Source organism: Aulonocara stuartgranti, assembly GCF_965226115.1.
Source record: "Aulonocara stuartgranti genome assembly, chromosome: 20".
NCBI lineage: Eukaryota > Metazoa > Chordata > Actinopteri > Cichliformes > Cichlidae > Aulonocara > Aulonocara stuartgranti.
The window spans coordinates 2,564,188-2,583,060 of record NC_138956.1 but is presented as its reverse complement, the minus strand read 5'-3'; the positions used below and the strand labels follow the sequence as shown (position 1 = coordinate 2,583,060).

Below are 18,873 nucleotides of genomic sequence, written 5' to 3'. Positions count from 1 at the left end.
CGCAAAGAAGACACGCATCGATGAATTCGGCAATCACCGACTCAGGAGCTCTGTTGTACAATTATTTGGTCTGTATCCCAGCATGGGCCCGGAAGTTGTTTGGGATTCCGATTCCCAGGTAAAAAAAAAAAAGAAAGAAAGAAAAAAAAAAGAAAAAAATCCCGGAGATGCTGTCGCCGCCTGGGAAAACAAACAGCTATTCAGACAATTAAAGGAAAACACCGATCGGTCGCCAGGTAAGGAAGAGGCTCGTGGACTCCGCTGCGGCTCTTGGTAAGACCATCCGTCGGTGTTAATTTGGAGGTACGGCATGTTTTTTAGTAGTTGGTAGGGTGAATGCCATTTGTCGTGTGGTCGGGTGCCATAGCAACGGCTCATGAGAAACATTGTATAGCCCAGGCCAGTTTTGACGTGCTCAGTGTTGGATGACAGCCGCGTTCATGCGGAGGATGTGGACAATCGCAACTCTTGCAACAAATTGCCGTTGTGTCTCGTTGTTGTCTCGACCGTCCGCGAGCCGATTGTTGTCAGAACTAAGCAAATCCAGCGAGCAGCTAAAACAAGTAGCTACCCTGCGTGTGGAGAGCCATGGCAGTTATTTGTAAATGCAGGAATATCTTTTATTGCACATAGTCGCTCGGGTTGGGGCAGCAAGGTTTGTCAAGCAAGGGGCGGCAATGGTGCGCGTCCCTTATTTTTTTCTATTATTCTTTTTCTTTTATTTCTTTTTTGTTTTTTTTAATCGCCGTGCCCTGGTGTGACTGGCGCGTCTCCCGGCTGCATCAGCGCCTGTTGCTCCCCATGCGCGGCCAATGACAGGATATTAATTTTTTTTCCCTGTGATGTGTTGTCTCCGCCCCCCTCCCTCCACGATCACTCCAAAGTCTCCTCTGTCCACTGCTGTCATCCATTTGAGCAAAAGGTGCAGCCTTGAACGTCTTGTGCTTTTGCTTATCTCGTCTTTGAAATTGTGTTCATCGTTACAGCATCGCCTATTCTGGTCAATGACAGTGAGCACAGGCTACTGTATGTCTGAAGACGCTGTAACTCAGCAACGCCTGTGTAGTCTGGTCTTGGTGTAGTCTGCATACCTCACTTTATTTGCTGTGTAACAATCGTTTTATGGAGGCCTGGCATAGATTCAGCCTACTGCATCATCATCATCATCATCATCATCATCATCATCATCATCATCATCATCATCATAATAAAAACAATAAGTGCAAATTGACAAACTTGATCCATCAATAAAAAATAATATTGTAACTATGTTGTATCTCATACATAATGTAATGTAATACAGCATAATGCAGTATAACTTCAACATTGTAATGTAATCTAATATACATACAGTGCACTGTTAGTATCAAATCAGGCACATAGTCTTGTTGTGGTTGCACACTGGAATGCCTCATAGTTAAAGCCTCGGCAGCTATCCTCTCTACTTCTGCGAGCTTTAACTCCTCCTTCAGCTCTCTTGGCCATAAATGTGGAGCCTCTCATAGTCATTTGCTTGGCGGAGAAGAATCGAAAGGATACAGACATCGTAGGGGAGACCTGAAGTTTACTATAATACTTTGTCATTTTTTTAAGTGAACTTATTAGAGAAAGCATACATTTATTTATTTATTTTTGAACCATATTCTTGAAGCAACAGGCTGTTGTGTAAAAGTACATTTTATATAATTATCCAAGGTGTGATACAGAATTTTTACAGGAGTGCAATTTCAGTCTGTTTGATTCAGAAAGTATAACTATGAATGGCAAACCATAGTATTTACAGTCTGCCTTTAAACTGTATTTCTGTAGGCATCTGGTGAGAGAATGAATGCTGATGACTGCAATGGACGCTCATACACACAAGGTAATTGTAGATATAAAGGAAAAACTACTGTACGCTGGTGTGTGCTGTCTACAGACTTTCATGTTTACTTTAATAACGTGGGCATATTTGTATTTCAGGTAATGGAGGAGAATCATCAACAGAACAGGATTTTTATGGCGGGCTGCAGGGCCCTTCTGCGAGATCTCCAAACAGTCAGCAGTCCTCACCACACCGCTCCCTTAGTGGTTAGTTATCATTCCTTTGTTACATTGCAGCCATACGGTTGTATAGAATACCTTTTTCATGTTACATAAGTAAGTAAATATATATCTCTTCCTCTCCTTCTCTCTTTACAAAGCAAACTCCATCAAGGTTGAGTTGTGCAGTGATGGCGCTCCACAGCCAGAGAAGAAAGAGGCTGTGAGGATCGACGGCGGGAATAATGACCAGGGAGACCCCATGGAAGAAGCCAGTGCAGAGTTCGCTGGGGCTGGAAGAGACCTAGCAAGCATATACAGTGAGATGGCCAGTCCAAATTCGGCTTCACCAGGACCTATCAGGTTGCCCAATGGGAAGCTCCAGTGTGAGGTGTGCGGGATGATCTGCATTGGACCTAACGTGCTGATGGTGCACAAGCGTAGCCACACAGGTAAGAAAAAAAAGAAGGACCCCCCCCCAGCAAGGCAGTTTTTAAATAAATGAAAGACAAGTATCAGTTGAGTGCAATGCCCAGTGGGATTTGCATCTCACATCCTCTTTCCATCCATGTGTTCACAGGGGAGCGACCATTCCAGTGTAACCAGTGTGGAGCTTCCTTCACCCAGAAGGGAAACCTGTTGCGCCACATTAAATTGCATTCAGGAGAGAAGCCTTTCAAATGTCCCGTTTGCAATTACGCTTGCCGTCGGAGAGATGCACTGGCTGGACATCTGCGCACACATGCAGGTAAATGAGTGACCTCCCAAACAGCAAAATTATTCTTCTTTAACACTTGAGCCAGATTGTCAAGTGCTACACTCACATCACATATGGACAGTTTGGAATCTACATACATAATCTGGCCAGACAACTCTGGTGGATAGCATGGAGAACAGCCAGAATCAGCTGAGAGCTCTGGGCTTTTATAGCCATATAACAGCACCTAACACATCATATACAGTCCATGGAGAGATTTTTTCACAAATGTACTTGTTTAGTTATTGTTGCTGCAAAGTAATACGATTCCATAGCGTGAACACGTGCAATGTGTGACACAGAGGTAAGCAGTAAAAGTGGAGCTCTATTAGAAAGGTCCATTTCCCCCTTCTTTCTATCTCAGAGGAAATAGGTCTTTATGAGAGTTTTCTGTAAAACACATGACAGAATATGACATTTAACAGTATCAAAACAGGAAATCCTGCTGGTGCTCTTGAACAGATATTCACAGGTGTTCAAATACAGTCTTGTTACAGTAGGTCTTGGTCGCTCTCCTCAGGTCTCAAAAGGTTCATTTTCAAAGAAAAGATGATTACAAACTGGATTTCAGTGAATTGACGTCAGTCTTTCCGACAGCTTACTAGGGTGGAACCTTGCGGTAAAGGTTTAGGCGTTTTTTTCTGTCAAGTAACATAGGTCAGTTTCAGGAATTGCTAGTCAGGGGGGAAATCCAAACCTTTTTTTCATTCAAAAAAATTCCCCCAACTATAAATAAATAAACAACAATTAGTCCTATATTTATTCAACAAGTTCCACCAGCTATGGCAACTTATTAGCTATTCTAGATGAAATCAATATAATGTTTTTTTCTTTGAATTACAGTTCCTTCTCCGACGGTGGGAAAACCTTTCAAGTGCAGCTACTGTAGCCGCAGCTACAAGCAACAAAGCACACTGGAGGAACATCTGGAGCGCTGCCATACTTATCAAAAGAGTCTGGACCAAAAGGCGGTTGTCAACACACAGACAGCAAAGGGTAATACATGGCATATAACATAAAACTCACTATTGTTACATAAAACTAACTCATTTCTGACTTCATGCATATTGTAAATGCTAGCTTACACATAATTTGGCAATAGATTAATGTTTGACTGATGTTTTCTGTTCGTAGGTGAAGAGTCAGTAAATATGGGGACAGCTATTAAACCTGAACTCCAGCCAACCAATGACAAAATCCAGTTTGTGGATCGACTGGCTATAAGCATCACGAAACGTAAGAGGTCAACGCCACAGAAGTTTTTGGGTGAGTTTTTTTTTGAGTGAAGTAGAAGTAGAAATATATTAGTAAGCCTATTCTTATTCTGTTTGATATCTTTGTTATGTTATACAGTACAAGTGACATATATTTTTAGCTTCATAAGAGCTAAGCAGTTTTACATCCTTGTGCCAAATGGAGACACTGGGATTCAGTTGTGCCAAGACAGCTGGTCAAATATCTTTTTTTTAACAATTTGGGGCACGCTTTGCTTCAACCGATATTTCTTCTTTTCATAGGCGAAAAGCACATGCACCTTGACCCACTCGAAGCACCTTACGAATTGTCGTCTGGCTCTGAAAAAGAGGGAGACCTCATGACTTCACAGTCTGTTGGCAACTCAACTGTGCTGGCCGGTTCACAGCTACACTGTGCCAGGGTTAAAGGTGAGAACCACGAGTCGCCTGCTCTGTCTCAGCTCCATCCCACCTTCCTGTCTGAGCTCCGCACAGTCATGGGTTCCATCGGCAGCAACGTGACCCCTCATGGCCCTCGGGCCCATGGCGGAGGTGGGCTGGCACCAATGTCTCTTGGCCTGGCTGTGCGGGAGGCAGGTGAAGGCCGCGATGACCAGCCAACAGCACACAGCCACACCACCTCACCCAACGGCTGCCCCGACTCCACAGACACAGAGAGCACAGCAGAAGAGCAGAGCACAAGGGCTGCTGCCCCGACAAGTACCTCCAACAACCACCACCTCCACTACCAAACCTCAGCACTGCCCCGCAGCCATCCCACTTCCAGCCCCAGCCAGGCCAAAGACTTGGACCCAGAGTGGGAGAGAGCGTGTCCTGTGCCCCCCACCATAGTAAAGAGGAGCCCTGGCTCGCCCATTTCTTCCAGGGACACTGTGCAGGTGTTAGACCGGGATGGCAGGCAGGTGCGCTCCTTCCACTGTCGGCATTGCCGCATCCTCTTTCTGGACCATGTCATGTTTACCATCCACATGGGCTGCCACGGCTTCCGCCAGCCATTCGAATGCAACATCTGTGGCCACCGCAGCCAGGACCGCTACGAGTTCTCATCACACATCAGCCGTGGAGAGCACCAGGTGGGCTGAGGAGAGGGGACGCTGGCAGGATGAGGAGAGGTGACTGCTGCTCTATAAAGTTGTTGGCTCACGTTTGTTCTGCACCAGATCAGTTGCTTTAAATCCTGTGTGATTTTATTGTAAGAGAATTTATTGTACCAAGGCAGACGCGAGTGAAGAAACTTAGTACTGCACCAGTCAAAGTTTAGCAGAGACAAATTACGATTGATTGCACTCCCATATCAAATCATACTGCAAAACCCCTGGTTTTGCTTTAAAAGTGCCTTCTTTGGGGATTTCCTCTTAAGTGAAAAAAAAAATTAGGGGGGTCTGGTGCTCAAAAATCTTGACTAGCCATCTTTTCCTAAGTGATTATGAGTAGTTAGCACTTTTAGGAGATGCGGTTAAGAAAAACATGGCATGTACATTTTAAGAAATATATTGCTTAGCGTGCACTAAGAGCTTCATTTTTGTTGCTGCGGAGGGTATTTTGTGAATTGTGTCAGGTACGCTTAATATGCACTGAGAGCTTTGTGCCTCTATGTTCAGGAGGAGCTTTGGTCACAGACAAAGCACAGAAAGGGATTGCCTTAACTCCTACAGTGGTGCGCTGCTGTAGGAATACATATTGTTTACAGCATGGTTTTAACAGTTTGTGGAGTCAACTCAAAGGAAAATCGAAGAGGAAATGAACTCAAAAATGGCAGTTCAGGGCTGAATTATAGCTAAAAAGTAGTTGGCTTTGGATTTTAAAGTGAGCCTTAGAAGACTGGTGCAGATCAGACCATGAGCCATGCAGTGTACATTAAGAGCCCGACTGAGATAGCCCAGGGTGCTATACCTATACAGGATTGCACTTTTAGGTTCCCTGCTTATATATGAACATCTTTGCTGAAGCACTTGATGGCTTTTACAATTTTTTTTCTTGATTGTTTGACTGCACTGATGAATCGCATATTACTCACAACAACTGGTCCTCTAATTTGCAACGCCAGTATATTTCTAACGAAGCCGGCCTTCTACAGAGTCCTACAGCGGTCTGCACTCAAGTTTGCTGCATTGTGTGACTGATAATTAAATATCAGTTCAACTAAAACCATCCTTTTGTGGTTTCGCACTCAGCGGTTAAAGCTGAGATTTTAGACAGTTTCCATAATATAAGTGAGTTAATAAATTATTTAAAAAATAATTAACAATGAATCACTTTGGATATGTTCAGTTGTCACTTGTGGTTATCTATTTAGTGTTGTTTGTTTCAGCCTTGGTGTATTTAATCAGCTATATTCCAAAACTTATCCAGCATATTCCTCAAGTCCATGAAATGTTACCTCCTGCTTCTTTATAGCACCCAAATACCTTATTGCTACAGTATGGTGAGTTATCTGACAATGTTAATATTGGGAACATGAATGAGACCAAACTCAGTATTCTTGTTATTGTGGGTTTGCTGCTTCATAGTTTTAACTTGATTTCCTTTAATAGCAAGCAAAATGTACTTGAAACTGTTTGAGAAAAAAAGTAAATCTAAAAATGCACTTGGTTTGATAAGTAGAGAAACGTGTGTGTGCGTGTGAATGGAATATAGCATGTGTGCTTGTCATTTTCTGCTTTTATCTAAATTGTGAATTATTTTTGAAATGTGAAGTAATTTCAAGAAGTGAAAGTGAGGCATGGGTTTTTGTCTCCTTGTGTGGACTCAATGTTATACAATATTTTGTGAATGATGTAACATGACAAAACACTTTACCTCAAAGTTCAAGATGTACAACTGCCTCATTATTTTAAAAAAAAGAAGTCATGTTGCTTTCAAAGATGTTCTTGCAGTTACAAATCCTCGCCCCTCGATATTCTAAAAAACTTTTTACTGTCAATAAAGTTACATTTATTGTAAATGGGATTTTTACATTTTTTTTCCTCTCAAGAATATCTTCTTTTAATCTTGAACAATAATGTTACAATACAGATTTGAACTACAAAATGACAAAGATACACGTTATCCTTTCTAGTGGCGAGTTTAATATTTTATCTATTACAGCCGTGTTCTTTTGGATACAAATCAAATTCAGACTATATTAGACATATACAATACATTTAGCGAATATTGTAGTTTTAATACAATTTAACTTGACACGATTTACATATGTTTGTATTAACCAGTTTAAATGTTAATCTGAGGCGTGTATTCACCATTTGAGTGAATCGCAATCCGCTGGTGAAATGTTGCTTTCCAGAATTGTTTGATGCAATTAGATTGTAATGTGAATTCTTTAATTCATTATTTCTAATGGGTGTTTGTGTGGGAGGCTAATTTAACTAATTTAACTACGTCAATGTCGTTTTGCAAAACTTCTGAGCTTTATCTAAATGCCTTCATTCTTCAAAGACATTCCAATGTCTGAGTTTGGATGTTGTAGATCTTAAATGTTTCCAATCGCTTAACAGATCCAGAGGTTAAATATGGTGTCTGCTCTACCTGGGCTGAAAACTAGATGCCCTATAATGGGCTATGTTGTGACAGCGAGTTTGGGTTGTTTAAACGCATTTCTCACATCGCACTAAATTTTATCATATGCTTCAAAATAAATAAATTAAAAGCCAGCTTTTGAAGTGTTTCGTGGTGTCACATTTGAGCAAAAGCTAGCAGACTAGAACTGAGCAGCTGAAGTATGCAACACAAAACAAAAAACATTTTTATCAGTGACTGACAGGATATGGCTTTATAGATTTATCCAAGGATGCACGCAATAATTATTTCTATAACGCTCATAGACAGCCACAGAGTGTTTTTCAGAGAAATAATCCAATAAAAAGAAGACGATGGGAGATGAAAGAAAAAACAAAGAACATGGAACAAATAAAAAAACTGCTCTAATTTAAAGCAAAAAAAAAGAAAAAAGATATGCATTATGAATAAAAGAGGATTTACGACAAATACGGGAATGAAAAGGCAGAAATGTAATATGCATTAAGCAGAACTGGTACAAACGGGTTACAAGTACATTGTACTCGAGTAAACAGACACGTCTTAAGCTGACTTTTAAAAAAAGTCTCATTTTTGGTGAACGTCGTTGCTCTGCAGGTCAGGTGTCGTAGCCTCAGACGACTATTCAGACACACTGATCAAGAGAAACTGTAGAGTTATTCATTTAACAATTATACTGAAATATGTGTCATACCTGCCTTTTTGTATTTTAATATACACAACAAGTTTCCATTTTAAATTTTAGGCATTTTTAGACGTATTAGCCTAATGGTAATATTTTATTGGTCTACTATTGGCAGGGAATCTGATCATTTAGCTTGACTGAATGACTGATGAAAATGACAGAATATACAATATGACATCTTGCAAGAAGCCACAAGCTCTGATGAAGAGTGTTAACATTCAAAATTTGGGAAAAAGGACAAATCAGTCTGTTCGGATTGTAAAGCACCATCAATTTTAATCAGCATCAAACACGAGCATCACTTAAAATTGTTTAACCCAGGTGTTACAAAAACATGTGGATAGAAAGAACAATAATTTATGTATATAATTATAATTGTAATGTTTTATTAGTTTAGCAGCACAGGAGGTGCATTATATTGTACATTACAGAGAAGATTAACCCTCAAACACGTGTTTTTAATATTACTACATGACACAAAAAGTTGAATATTTTAGATTTAAAATCCAATACATGGCACTTTTTTCAGTTTTTTTTCTGCCTTCATAGAGTAAGCAGTGTAGTTTTTGTTTAAAGCACACCTGCAGCAGGTTTAAGTAGGGATAACCTTAAACATTACTGCTCTCTCCTCATGTGACCTTTGCGCCCATATCACAGCTCTTTGCTTTTCCTGTTTCAGGTTAGTTTTAACCTTTTCTGTCCTTTGCAGAAGGAAAATCTCTTTTGGCTGCTTGCACATACAAATTCCATGTAACTGAAACAGTATTTTTACTTAAATAAAAGCCAAACTCGACACTATAACTATACAAATAATAACATGACACAAACAATCAGTATGTGTGTCAAAAAATGTTTAAATGCAAAGGATTAAATAATCCCTTAGTTAATGTTTTGTATCGATGTTTTTCTGTAAACTAATGTTAAAAGTAATAAACAAGATTTGAACTTATTGTTGGTAAGTTATCTTTTAACTTAAATAGATTATGCTCTGATGTGTACTGATTAAGTTATATGAGTTAATATAAGTTATTATTTTATATAAAAACTGCGACGCTCTCTATATACTGAGGGATATTGCTATAAAAGCAGAACAACAAAAAAAGGCAAATGTCATTGCACCCATAAACTCTCTGATGAAGGCAGTTGTTATGTTGAAGAAGAGTGCAGAGTGTCATTATTGACAGGTGGAGTTCTTGTCACTTTAACCCTTGACTGCATGTGCCGTTCAAAACCACTTCTTAGTTCTCCTCTCATTAGTTTTGTAATCTTCAGCTTTTAAATGGAAAAGATAAATACTACATCATCATGTCCACTAACCAAGCGCAGTATTTTGAATGCTTTAAAAATGGTTTTGATTTCATCAAAAATGCTTCCGTGCATCAGTGCACAAGCTCTTTATGGAAAATTACCTGAAAAACATCATATATCTGTGGTGTGCAGTACAATTCTGAGAAAACAGTCTGCTTACAATACTTGAGCGAGTACTCTGCCTTATAGTGAATTTACAAAGAAATGCCACCTGTCTTCAACAGGAAGTTTTCAGTCAGCACTGTCATTTGATTCTCTATTATGGTTATTTATCACGTTTTTACCCACCTTACACACTTCCAGTAAATCACTACAGCTGTCTATTGCATTTAGGGTTGCCAACTCCCTGAAAAATAAATAAGGGACACCTCGTGGCCAGGGCCGGGCAACCCAGTTGTCTTCACCCTTCCCAGTGTGGTAGCTCTTTTTTTGTGTGTGTGAAATTATTTTTTAACCATTTGACTTGAATTTGATTTAAGCAGATGCATATTCTTTGTGATATGACCATATGGGAAACAAATGATCATTTAGCCATTTATTTTTAGCTCAAAATGACAACATTAACACAGTAAAACAGGTCTCTTTCTTAAACAGAAGCCTGTCATGCTTAACTTTTGAGAATATAAGTAAATCTTTCTTTAAAAGAACTCTGTCCTGCTTAACTTAAAATTATATAAATTAATAGAAAGCAATAGAACGAAAAATATTCTTGTAACAGTGCACATATAGTGCATTTAGTACAATTAGCTTCAGTTGAGGTATTATTTCAGCTTTTCTAATGCTAATCAGCTGCTCCTGTTTGTAAACCCGCTTGTTCCCATGATTACGCATCATAACTCATCATCATTATTCATCTATGTATTACTTTTATGTATTATTCATCTATTTGTTGTAATCATCCATCCTTGCAGTTGTTTATTACACAAAATAAATTATATTATCACACTTCTGGCCACATAGCGCTGATATTCACCGCACATGCCCATATTAACCTTAACCAGAGGGTTTAAACAACAAACCAGTGTTTACATATCATATCTGCTTCTGCCGTGGCCTGGTGGACAAAAAATTGGTTAAGGGTTCCCCGAGCTGTCACGCCCCTCATGTTCTTCTTGTGCCCACCACTAGAAGCATGCCTATGGAAAAAGTGCGCCGGCACACAGTGCAGTGCGCTTTATAGGTGTTATCGTGCACTTTCCCAGCCAGGTGTTTTCCTTTTCCCAGTCCTCCCTGTACTTTTGCAGCCTTTTTTCTTTTCTTTCTCTGAGGGGAACAAACATTGCTGCTCTAATGCTGGGCTCACACTGTGCGATTTTTGGCCCATTTTGAGCCGATTTTTGAGTCGTGCGACCGATTTGGTGATCGGCCCGATTTTGGCCTTCATCGTGCATCGTGTAGTATACGTGGGGTAACGAGAAGCGATTAACACCTCACGACCAGCTCCCGATCATCAATCGCTCGTGAGGGTGTCACCACAGCCGCTCACACTGCTCATGCGCAAACACGTAAACATCGGTGAAAAAGACGGAGCAGCACGGCTGTGCAGCGTGTGATCTGGACACAAGTGATGGAGGCACTTGTAGAACTTTGGAAAGCTCATCCGAGCCTTTTCGATGTGGCATCACAAAATTATCACGACCACAACAACCGTGAAAATAGTTGGATTTACACTGCTGCTCAATCACAGCTGCCCGATCATGTTTTTCATTAGCAATTTAGCAAAGTTGATGGTGGTGGTGTGTCTGTGTGAGTGAAAGACAGAGAGAGCGAGCGACAGATTTTCTGTTATAACCTTCATGTTATGTTGGCACAGTGTGAGCACTCAGGTCGCATCAGAGCATCGGGCCGTATAGTGTGAGACCTGCATCGTGACCTGCAAACTTCTAATCCCTGCGAGTCAATCGTGCAGTTTGAGCAGGAGCTGAATAACGTGACTGAAAAAAATCGCAGTGTCTGCCCAGCTTTAGGTGTACTGTCATCCGAGACGTGCACCGCAGTGTCGGCGTTTGTTTCCCTGTTGGCCATGCTTGTTGTTGTGGTCATCTGTTGTCTTCCGGTATTTTCTCCGCAAGCGACCTTTCCTCGACCAATGAGATAATCTGAATTGTCATACTCGAATTGTCATAAGTGTGCTGTCAGCTCATTGGTCACAAAGCAGGAGAGGGGCTGGGAATTATGTTTTCAAACAAAGCGTTAATTCCATTAACATTTATAGACTACTTTTGATTCTCACTGTATTACGGGACAAAGTGCGTCCCTTATTAGCTCAATACGGGACGTGTGCTTTTGTTTCTAAATACGGGACGATTCCGTTTTTTAAGGGACGGTTGGCAACCCTAATTGCATTATTTATATAATATATATAATTCAGACACATAATTAATCTGTGTTAACATTACAATGACTAATTAATTAATATAAATGCGAATATTAATTAGTCTAACCTTTATTTTTGTTACTTTTATTGTTATTGTTTGACAGTGCAGCTGAATATGAATTATTATCTAGCTAAACATCTCTGCTTTATACAACTGAGCTGATCTCAGAGTGAGTTCGTTTTGGAGATACCTTGCAGACAGTTTGTGTTAACTATCTGCAAAAAACGTGATCTACTTGGGACATTTTGTGTTTTAAAGCTGCTTCCAGGAAGGTTACTAGCTTACCTTAGCATAGCCGGCTGGTGCAGACTGTAGCAGCTCTCCAAGGAGAAGGAGCTTCGGGCAATTCAGGTTTAAATTAACAACCCCTCTTTTAATAGATATGAATGGTTTACAGCTAAATAAGTCATCCTACTGATTTATTTACGTTTTCACTTTGTCTGTTTTAGCCTGCTCTTTTCACAGTCATCAAGACATTTTGGATACTGTTCTGTTAGCTAATAGCTAACTTCATTGTGGTTAAGTTGGTTAGCACTATAGAGACAGTCCTGTCTCCTTCTGAATGTCTGTAAGATGAAGGAGATGGTGGTTGGCTCTCTGGAGGAAAAAATGTGAATAAGCCCATTAAAAACGTGGCTGATGAGGTGGAAACAGTGGACAGCTACAGGTATTTGGGAGTTCACTGAATGACAACGTGGACTGGAGGACCAGCCGTGATGCTGTGTACAAGAAGAGGATGACCAGACTCTATTTTCTGTGGAGGCTCAATGTGTGAAACAAGATACTGGAGATCTTCCACCAGTCTGTGGTAGTGAGTGTTTCACTGCTGTCTGCTGTGGGTGCAGCATCAGTGCCAGAGATGCCAGCAGATGAAAAAACTAATCAACAAGACTGGAATCATAACTGACCAGAATCTGGGGGTGTTTGAGTCAGCGAGAGACAGGAGGTCACTGAACAAACTGCTCTCCATCACACCACACCCACTCCATTCCACATTACTGAGGCAGCAGCTTACTCTCTCTCAGATTTATGTTTCCTGGCTGCCATTAAGAATTCTTCAGAGAACCAGTCCACCTGTTCTCTGTGAAGCTGTACAACAGGTTGTGACAGGTGAACACACCTTTCTGTATCAAACCTTCCTGGTTCTCTTTCTGGGATGTATAAAGTACATATTATTTATGATGACCATTTGCACTACAAATCCAAGCATTCATTGCTAGATTGATCACTGTTGTATATAAAATTCTGCCCTACCTCACACTAGACTATCCAATTTATACTAAAATTAATTTTTAGGATAAATTAAATATCTTTCTATCTATCTATGCAGAAGAGCATCTCTGAATGCAAAAGTAGATGGGCTACAGCAGCAGAAGACCACACTATGTGCCTCTCATGTCAGCTAAGAACAGGAAACTGAGACTACAATTCACACGGACCCGCCAAAATTGGACGGTAGAAGATTGGAAAAATCTTGATGAGCCTTGTTGTTGCTGACTACGTCCATCCCTTTGTGGCCACACTGTACCCACCTTCTAATTGCTGCTTCAAGTAGGATAAGATGTTAAAGTTCAAATCATCTCACTGTACTCAAATACGCTTTAGAGTCACCAGATCTACGTTCAATAGCGCATCTTTGGGATGTGATGGAACAGGAGATCGCCAACATGGATGTGCAGGAAATCTCTGTCATCATGTCAACAACAGCTTCATTGACATGATGCTATCAAGTCAACATGGGCAAAAATGCCTTTAGTTTTCCACTGTTGAATCTATGCTGTGAAAATCTAAGGTAGTTCTAAAGGTTAACGGGGGTCCAACCTGGTACCAGCAAGTTTAAGTGTCAGGCGAGTTATATTATCAGAATATTATCAAGTTAATTGAACAAACCAAATTAAAGCTTGTAATTTGGAAATGTCATCACTAGGTGGCAGCATTTATCAATTTCCAGGCCAGCACAGCTCATTGACGCTTACATGATTAGAATGGCTTTTGTTCCTTAAGGGCACTTACTGTCTTAAAGCATTCGTCATAACACATGACCTATGTATACACAGCACTAAAAAAAGACATGCACAAAGACATGTTATTCTTAGCTTTCTCAAATTGGGCCTCAGTGCAGAGGTTCATAGACTAGTTCAGACATGTATTCTAACCCAGGATGTGATCAGCAGTCACATTTGACATCTGTGCATTCACGTTGAACAACTCATAAGAAAACTATCAAGTTTTTTTTCTTTTATTTTGTCACAATCACAGAGTGTCCTATCCACAGAACCACCTCAGAGACACGATAGGTCAAGAGTACTGGTTCAGTTTCTTCAGGCGGATATGTTTATCTTCCTTTATGTGCCTTTAACATTTATTTTCCAAGGTCTCCGTGGAAGTACACTTCCACAGATTTAAACTTAGGCTAGTGTGTAGGGAAAACAGCAATTCACCTGACTTGCAGGTTTTCACAAGTCATCCATCTTCTAAAAAGTGAATCAAGCTGCTGTCAAACAAAGCTGTTTCTATCCCAGAAGATTTATGATCAGAATCATCTGTTTGCAAGAAAGATGGGTAGCTGGTAGCCCATCAAAATCAGAATCATTATTCCATCAAGCTAACACACCCATTTGTGTTCTAAAAGATCCAGATGCCAGAAAACATTGCGACTAGCGCCAAGTAAAGCAAAAGTGTCTTCCCACATGCTTGCTGTTCAGAGAAGCTCCTCACTGCAGCTGTACCCTCAACAAGCGACAAGATGCATGTGGTATTAATTAATGCTCTTATTGTGCCATTTCACTTATGCTAAGAATGTGTTTATGGAGCAGATGAGTGTCGAGCAAGGTCACATTCAGGTGTTCTCAGGGTGTAATTATTCTTTCAATATTCAAGACGGCGTTGTTGGTTCAGGGCCTTTCATGCCAAACCATGACATTTAAAGCTCAATTATCTTCATTTAAATTTGCACCTTGGGTATTGCATGTCACGAAGATGCGATATTCAATGTCTCTAAACCAAATAGCCGGGCCACACGTTACGATCAGCAATAAAATGATATGCATTTAAAAGCCCCCGAGGACCTTTTCAGAGTGTAAAAAGTATTGAAAGGTTGCCGGCACATTTTGTAGGATAGCTGTGGCTCTGGAAGTGATTAGACCTCAAAGGTTGGGTGAATATATTGCAGAGAGACAGAAGCGGGTGGGAGTAGTATCTTGTGTGTGTTTTAAGTGTGACACGATGAGAGAATGTGTGTGTGTGTGTGTGCGCGTTTGTTTCGAGTGAGCAAGAGAAGGAGACTGGGGCGGTTCTCTTATGCAAGCAGTTCTCAGTATGAATGTAGATTGGAAGATGTGTGGCTCCTGTGGTTGGCTGTCCCCTGTGTCACTGCCTTTAAAAAACACTTGCCAAGAGAAATGTCTTCTTTACAGGCTTTGGCTGCCAGATGCTGGGGATAATGGATAGGACTGCAGAGGGAAAGATGGAGAGGTGCGCTCAGCCAGCCACACAAACACCAAAAGTGCACACATACACGTAACACAAACACGTGCACGCTAGCAGACTTTGTGGGCAGCGGTCCCCTGTAGCGCTGAAGTAAGCTGTGAATAATTCATCTTCAAGTCACTGTACGACTGCCACACATGCATTCTGTTACACACAGGGGAAGTGTTAGGCCTAGTAAGGCATGTCATACTAAGTAGTAAGTGAATGAGCATGCAGATTGGGCACGCTTTAAGAACCCAGAGGTGCCACGTTTTGTTGACGTGGGTAAAACACAATGGCAAGGAATAGCTGTGTGTGTCTATGTCTCTGTATGAAGCTGTGAATGAACACATGGGGCACCAATGTGTGAATGTCAACGTGTGTCTGTGAGCGGGATAGCCGGTGACACAGGAATGTGTCATAGTTCCTGCAAGCCACCCAGCTCCTAACTGCAGCAAATAAACATTCCTCTGCTGCTGTGTCAGTGCTGGAGCGCTCGCCCACTGTCGCTGTAAAACACAGCTCGGAATTAAAACCAAAAGCAGGGCACTTCTTCTTTTTGTCCCCACGAGTATTACTAGAACAGAGATAATTAGCACATGCCGTCAAAAATGTCTCAGTGTTGTTTATTGATTCAAATGAGGCCATGCTGGGCCTCAGACAATGGCCTGCAGACAATAAAACAAGCTGACTCATCTGGTTAAGTGAAGAGCAGTAAATTACTCCATCCGTGCTGTGGTCACTCAGATTTCCTTGATCTCGCACTTAGGCAAGTAAAAGAAATCCAGCAGCGGACAGTTTCGCGAAGATACGTTCGGATGAGGAGAAGTGTTAACGTTCAGCGTAGCCAGACACGTCTCGGTGAAGTTTATCACTGGCTTGTCTGTTTGATTTAACCGAATGTGTGCTTCATCCATGCTGACAGGTGAAATTATGCACAGGCTCATGTTGTGTCACATGGATTCCACCACAGTTTGTGCTCATGTTTCATGTGGATCTCAGAGCTGAAATGTTGCTGCGCTGTACCCGTACATTGTCAGATGTCTGTAAACATATTCTACTGTTGGTTGTCCTTTCCCAAAGTCTTTCCCTATCATTACGGCTCTGTTTACGGGAGCTCTTACAGTGTTTGCTAGCATATTGTCTCCCCTGGAGTATGGCGCGGTTTAAAGTCGCGCTCTGACGCACAGTTTTCCATCTGAAACGCTTAATTTCAGTGGGACACGGTCTGACATGGCACTTTATCTGTTTGTTGTCACATATCTGGCTTTGCCAGGTTAACCATTCACAGATGTGTAACGAGAGAGTTTTACTTTTTCTTGTTCCATAATGGTTCTCACAGAATCATTGCCTGTGCATTTCAAATGGTACCTAAAGCTGGACGTCAGTGGTTTAGATGAACTTAGGGACACTTTGGTGTTTAGTTAGAGGTGATGTTCCATGGTGGTGAGGTTTTCGTCTCAGGAGTTTTGAGGTTTAGCAAAGAATTTAATATCAACAAAAAATGGGCCAGCAGAGAAAAAGCCATCAAGCCAAGACAATCCAGAGGCCCTGCAGTGTGCGTATGCGTGTGAGCGTGTTGATAGCTCAAAATATATTATCACCCCAAGCACATTCATTCATGTGTGTTCACATGCAGGAGGCTGCAATTGAAAACATTTTTATACATGTGTGAAGAGTGCTGGCCTATTAAACACACACAGACCCCAATACACTTTTATATACACACACACATATATGTGTGTGTGTATATAAATATATATATATATATATACATGCTGCACAGTTATATCCCTCCCACCTTAACTGCAGGGCTAGTTCTCCAGCTCACTCCATAGGGGCACTGAGCCTGACCACAGACATCATACTGATTGCTCACCATGGTCGAGTGGTCTGTCCACATTCCCACCCTGATTCACTTTGTGCACAAAACCCAACAACGGAAAACAGTGGTTTGAGAGTGTCTGAAAGTTTGCGGACAGCAGTGAGCGTTCGCTGTGTCTCTCCTAAATCAGTCCTCTTCTCATGCCTTCCACTGGCCCACCGCACACCCCAGAAACATGGGAACAAGCGAACGCAGGCTCAAAGCGATGTTTTGGAACTTTCTGGAACTGAAGCGAGAGGAGAGGCACAAACAGGACGCTCGAGCTTGTATATCTGCTGGGGTGAATCTAACCTTCCCTCCTCTCCTGTGTGACAGGTTGTGGAAGGCCAGAAGATGATGAAGTGATGGAGATGTTAGGAGGCCACGGCCATTGTGATGCTGGGTGGCTGTTACTCCGGAGCTGCCATCTGGCGAAAAGGTCAGTTGCTAGGGGATGATTCTTCTCCTGGACCGTGTCTGCCTCCCAGCTGCCATCCACACACCCACACACGCGCACACACTGGCTCGACTGTGTGCACAAACTTAACACATGCGCACACGCATGCTCTTTTTTTTAGCACTTCCTAGAATCCTGAATTGAATCTGAGTAAATTTGAGCCACTACACTGACCGCTATTAATCCACTTGGTAGTTTTCTGCAAGTCTGAGTTCTTTATTTAATATCCGAGTGACGAAGCTGTAATTGCACATCTTGTTACATAATACCCCTGTGGTCACCTAATGGCACCAAACTCAATTCTTCGGATTATTACACAAGCTTGATATGGGTGTTCCTATAATAACAATGCCCCAAATTAATTTCAAATTGACCCATAATTGAATGCTAGGATTACAATGAGACATGGAGCGAGCACAGAAATCAAATCACTACTGCGTGCCAGACTCATGCCACACCACACTGTCAATCACAAGCACTGTAAACAGCCTTTCATTCAGTGCCGTGGCCCACCCCAATTATTTATCATGCTGCCTTCGAATTAACAGCCAACTCCACCCAACAGGCCAAACATTTTTCCTAGCTGTAGCAGGAATTTTAATGTGAAGCTGCTGTGCCTTCAGTATGCCATGTTTCTTGCATGTGACCTGCTTGCTGGATTTGTGCACGTGTTCTCGTGGCTGTCAGGTCAGTTGCAGGCAGCGTGGCTTTTTAATTCTCGTTGTCGAGTTACATAATTAGCAAAATTGCCCCATTAACCTTCACCCTTTAGGCTGCTGTGGCCTGTTATGATACTACCCAGAGATTTTTTTTTTCTTCATAAAAATAGAAAGCGAATTTACAGCGACGTGAAAAGTAACCATGAGCAAGCCACGGGAACAAAGTGTAAAGGAACTAACGTTTCGATGCACCACGTATCTCACTTATGAGCAGGCTGCGACTGGATGTCAGCGCGGTATTATTATCTCCAGATATTGGCAAAACAGTAGCTGGCAGGAACCAAAACCAAAATGGGACTCAAGCGTACAATTTTGTACCATCTCTATTTCTTTTTTTTTCTTTTTTAATCCTCCCTGTCACACATTCCTGTCCTCCTTCCCTCCTCCAAGTCTGCGCTTCTCCACTGGCCTTCCATAGAGCCAGT

The 18,873-nt window shown here is 41.5% G+C and overlaps 1 protein-coding gene across 1 annotated transcript in view; it reads left to right on the top strand.

Annotated features, from left to right (window-relative positions):
- The first annotated feature begins 6 nt into the window (after positions 1–6).
- wnt10b (wingless-type MMTV integration site family, member 10b) overlaps positions 7–18,873 on the top strand; it is a 31,854-nt gene continuing 12,987 nt past the window's right edge. Inside the window, 11 exon segments of the mRNA XM_082519307.1 lie at positions 7–210; positions 212–236; positions 1,810–1,864; positions 1,963–2,070; positions 2,184–2,474; positions 2,603–2,770; positions 3,623–3,775; positions 3,914–4,045; positions 4,297–4,443; positions 4,914–5,147; positions 17,609–17,711. Of these exon segments, the coding sequence (XP_082375433.1) occupies positions 83–210; positions 212–236; positions 1,810–1,864; positions 1,963–2,070; positions 2,184–2,474; positions 2,603–2,770; positions 3,623–3,775; positions 3,914–4,045; positions 4,297–4,443; positions 4,914–5,147; positions 17,609–17,711 (1,544 nt within the window). The 5' untranslated portion in view covers positions 7–82.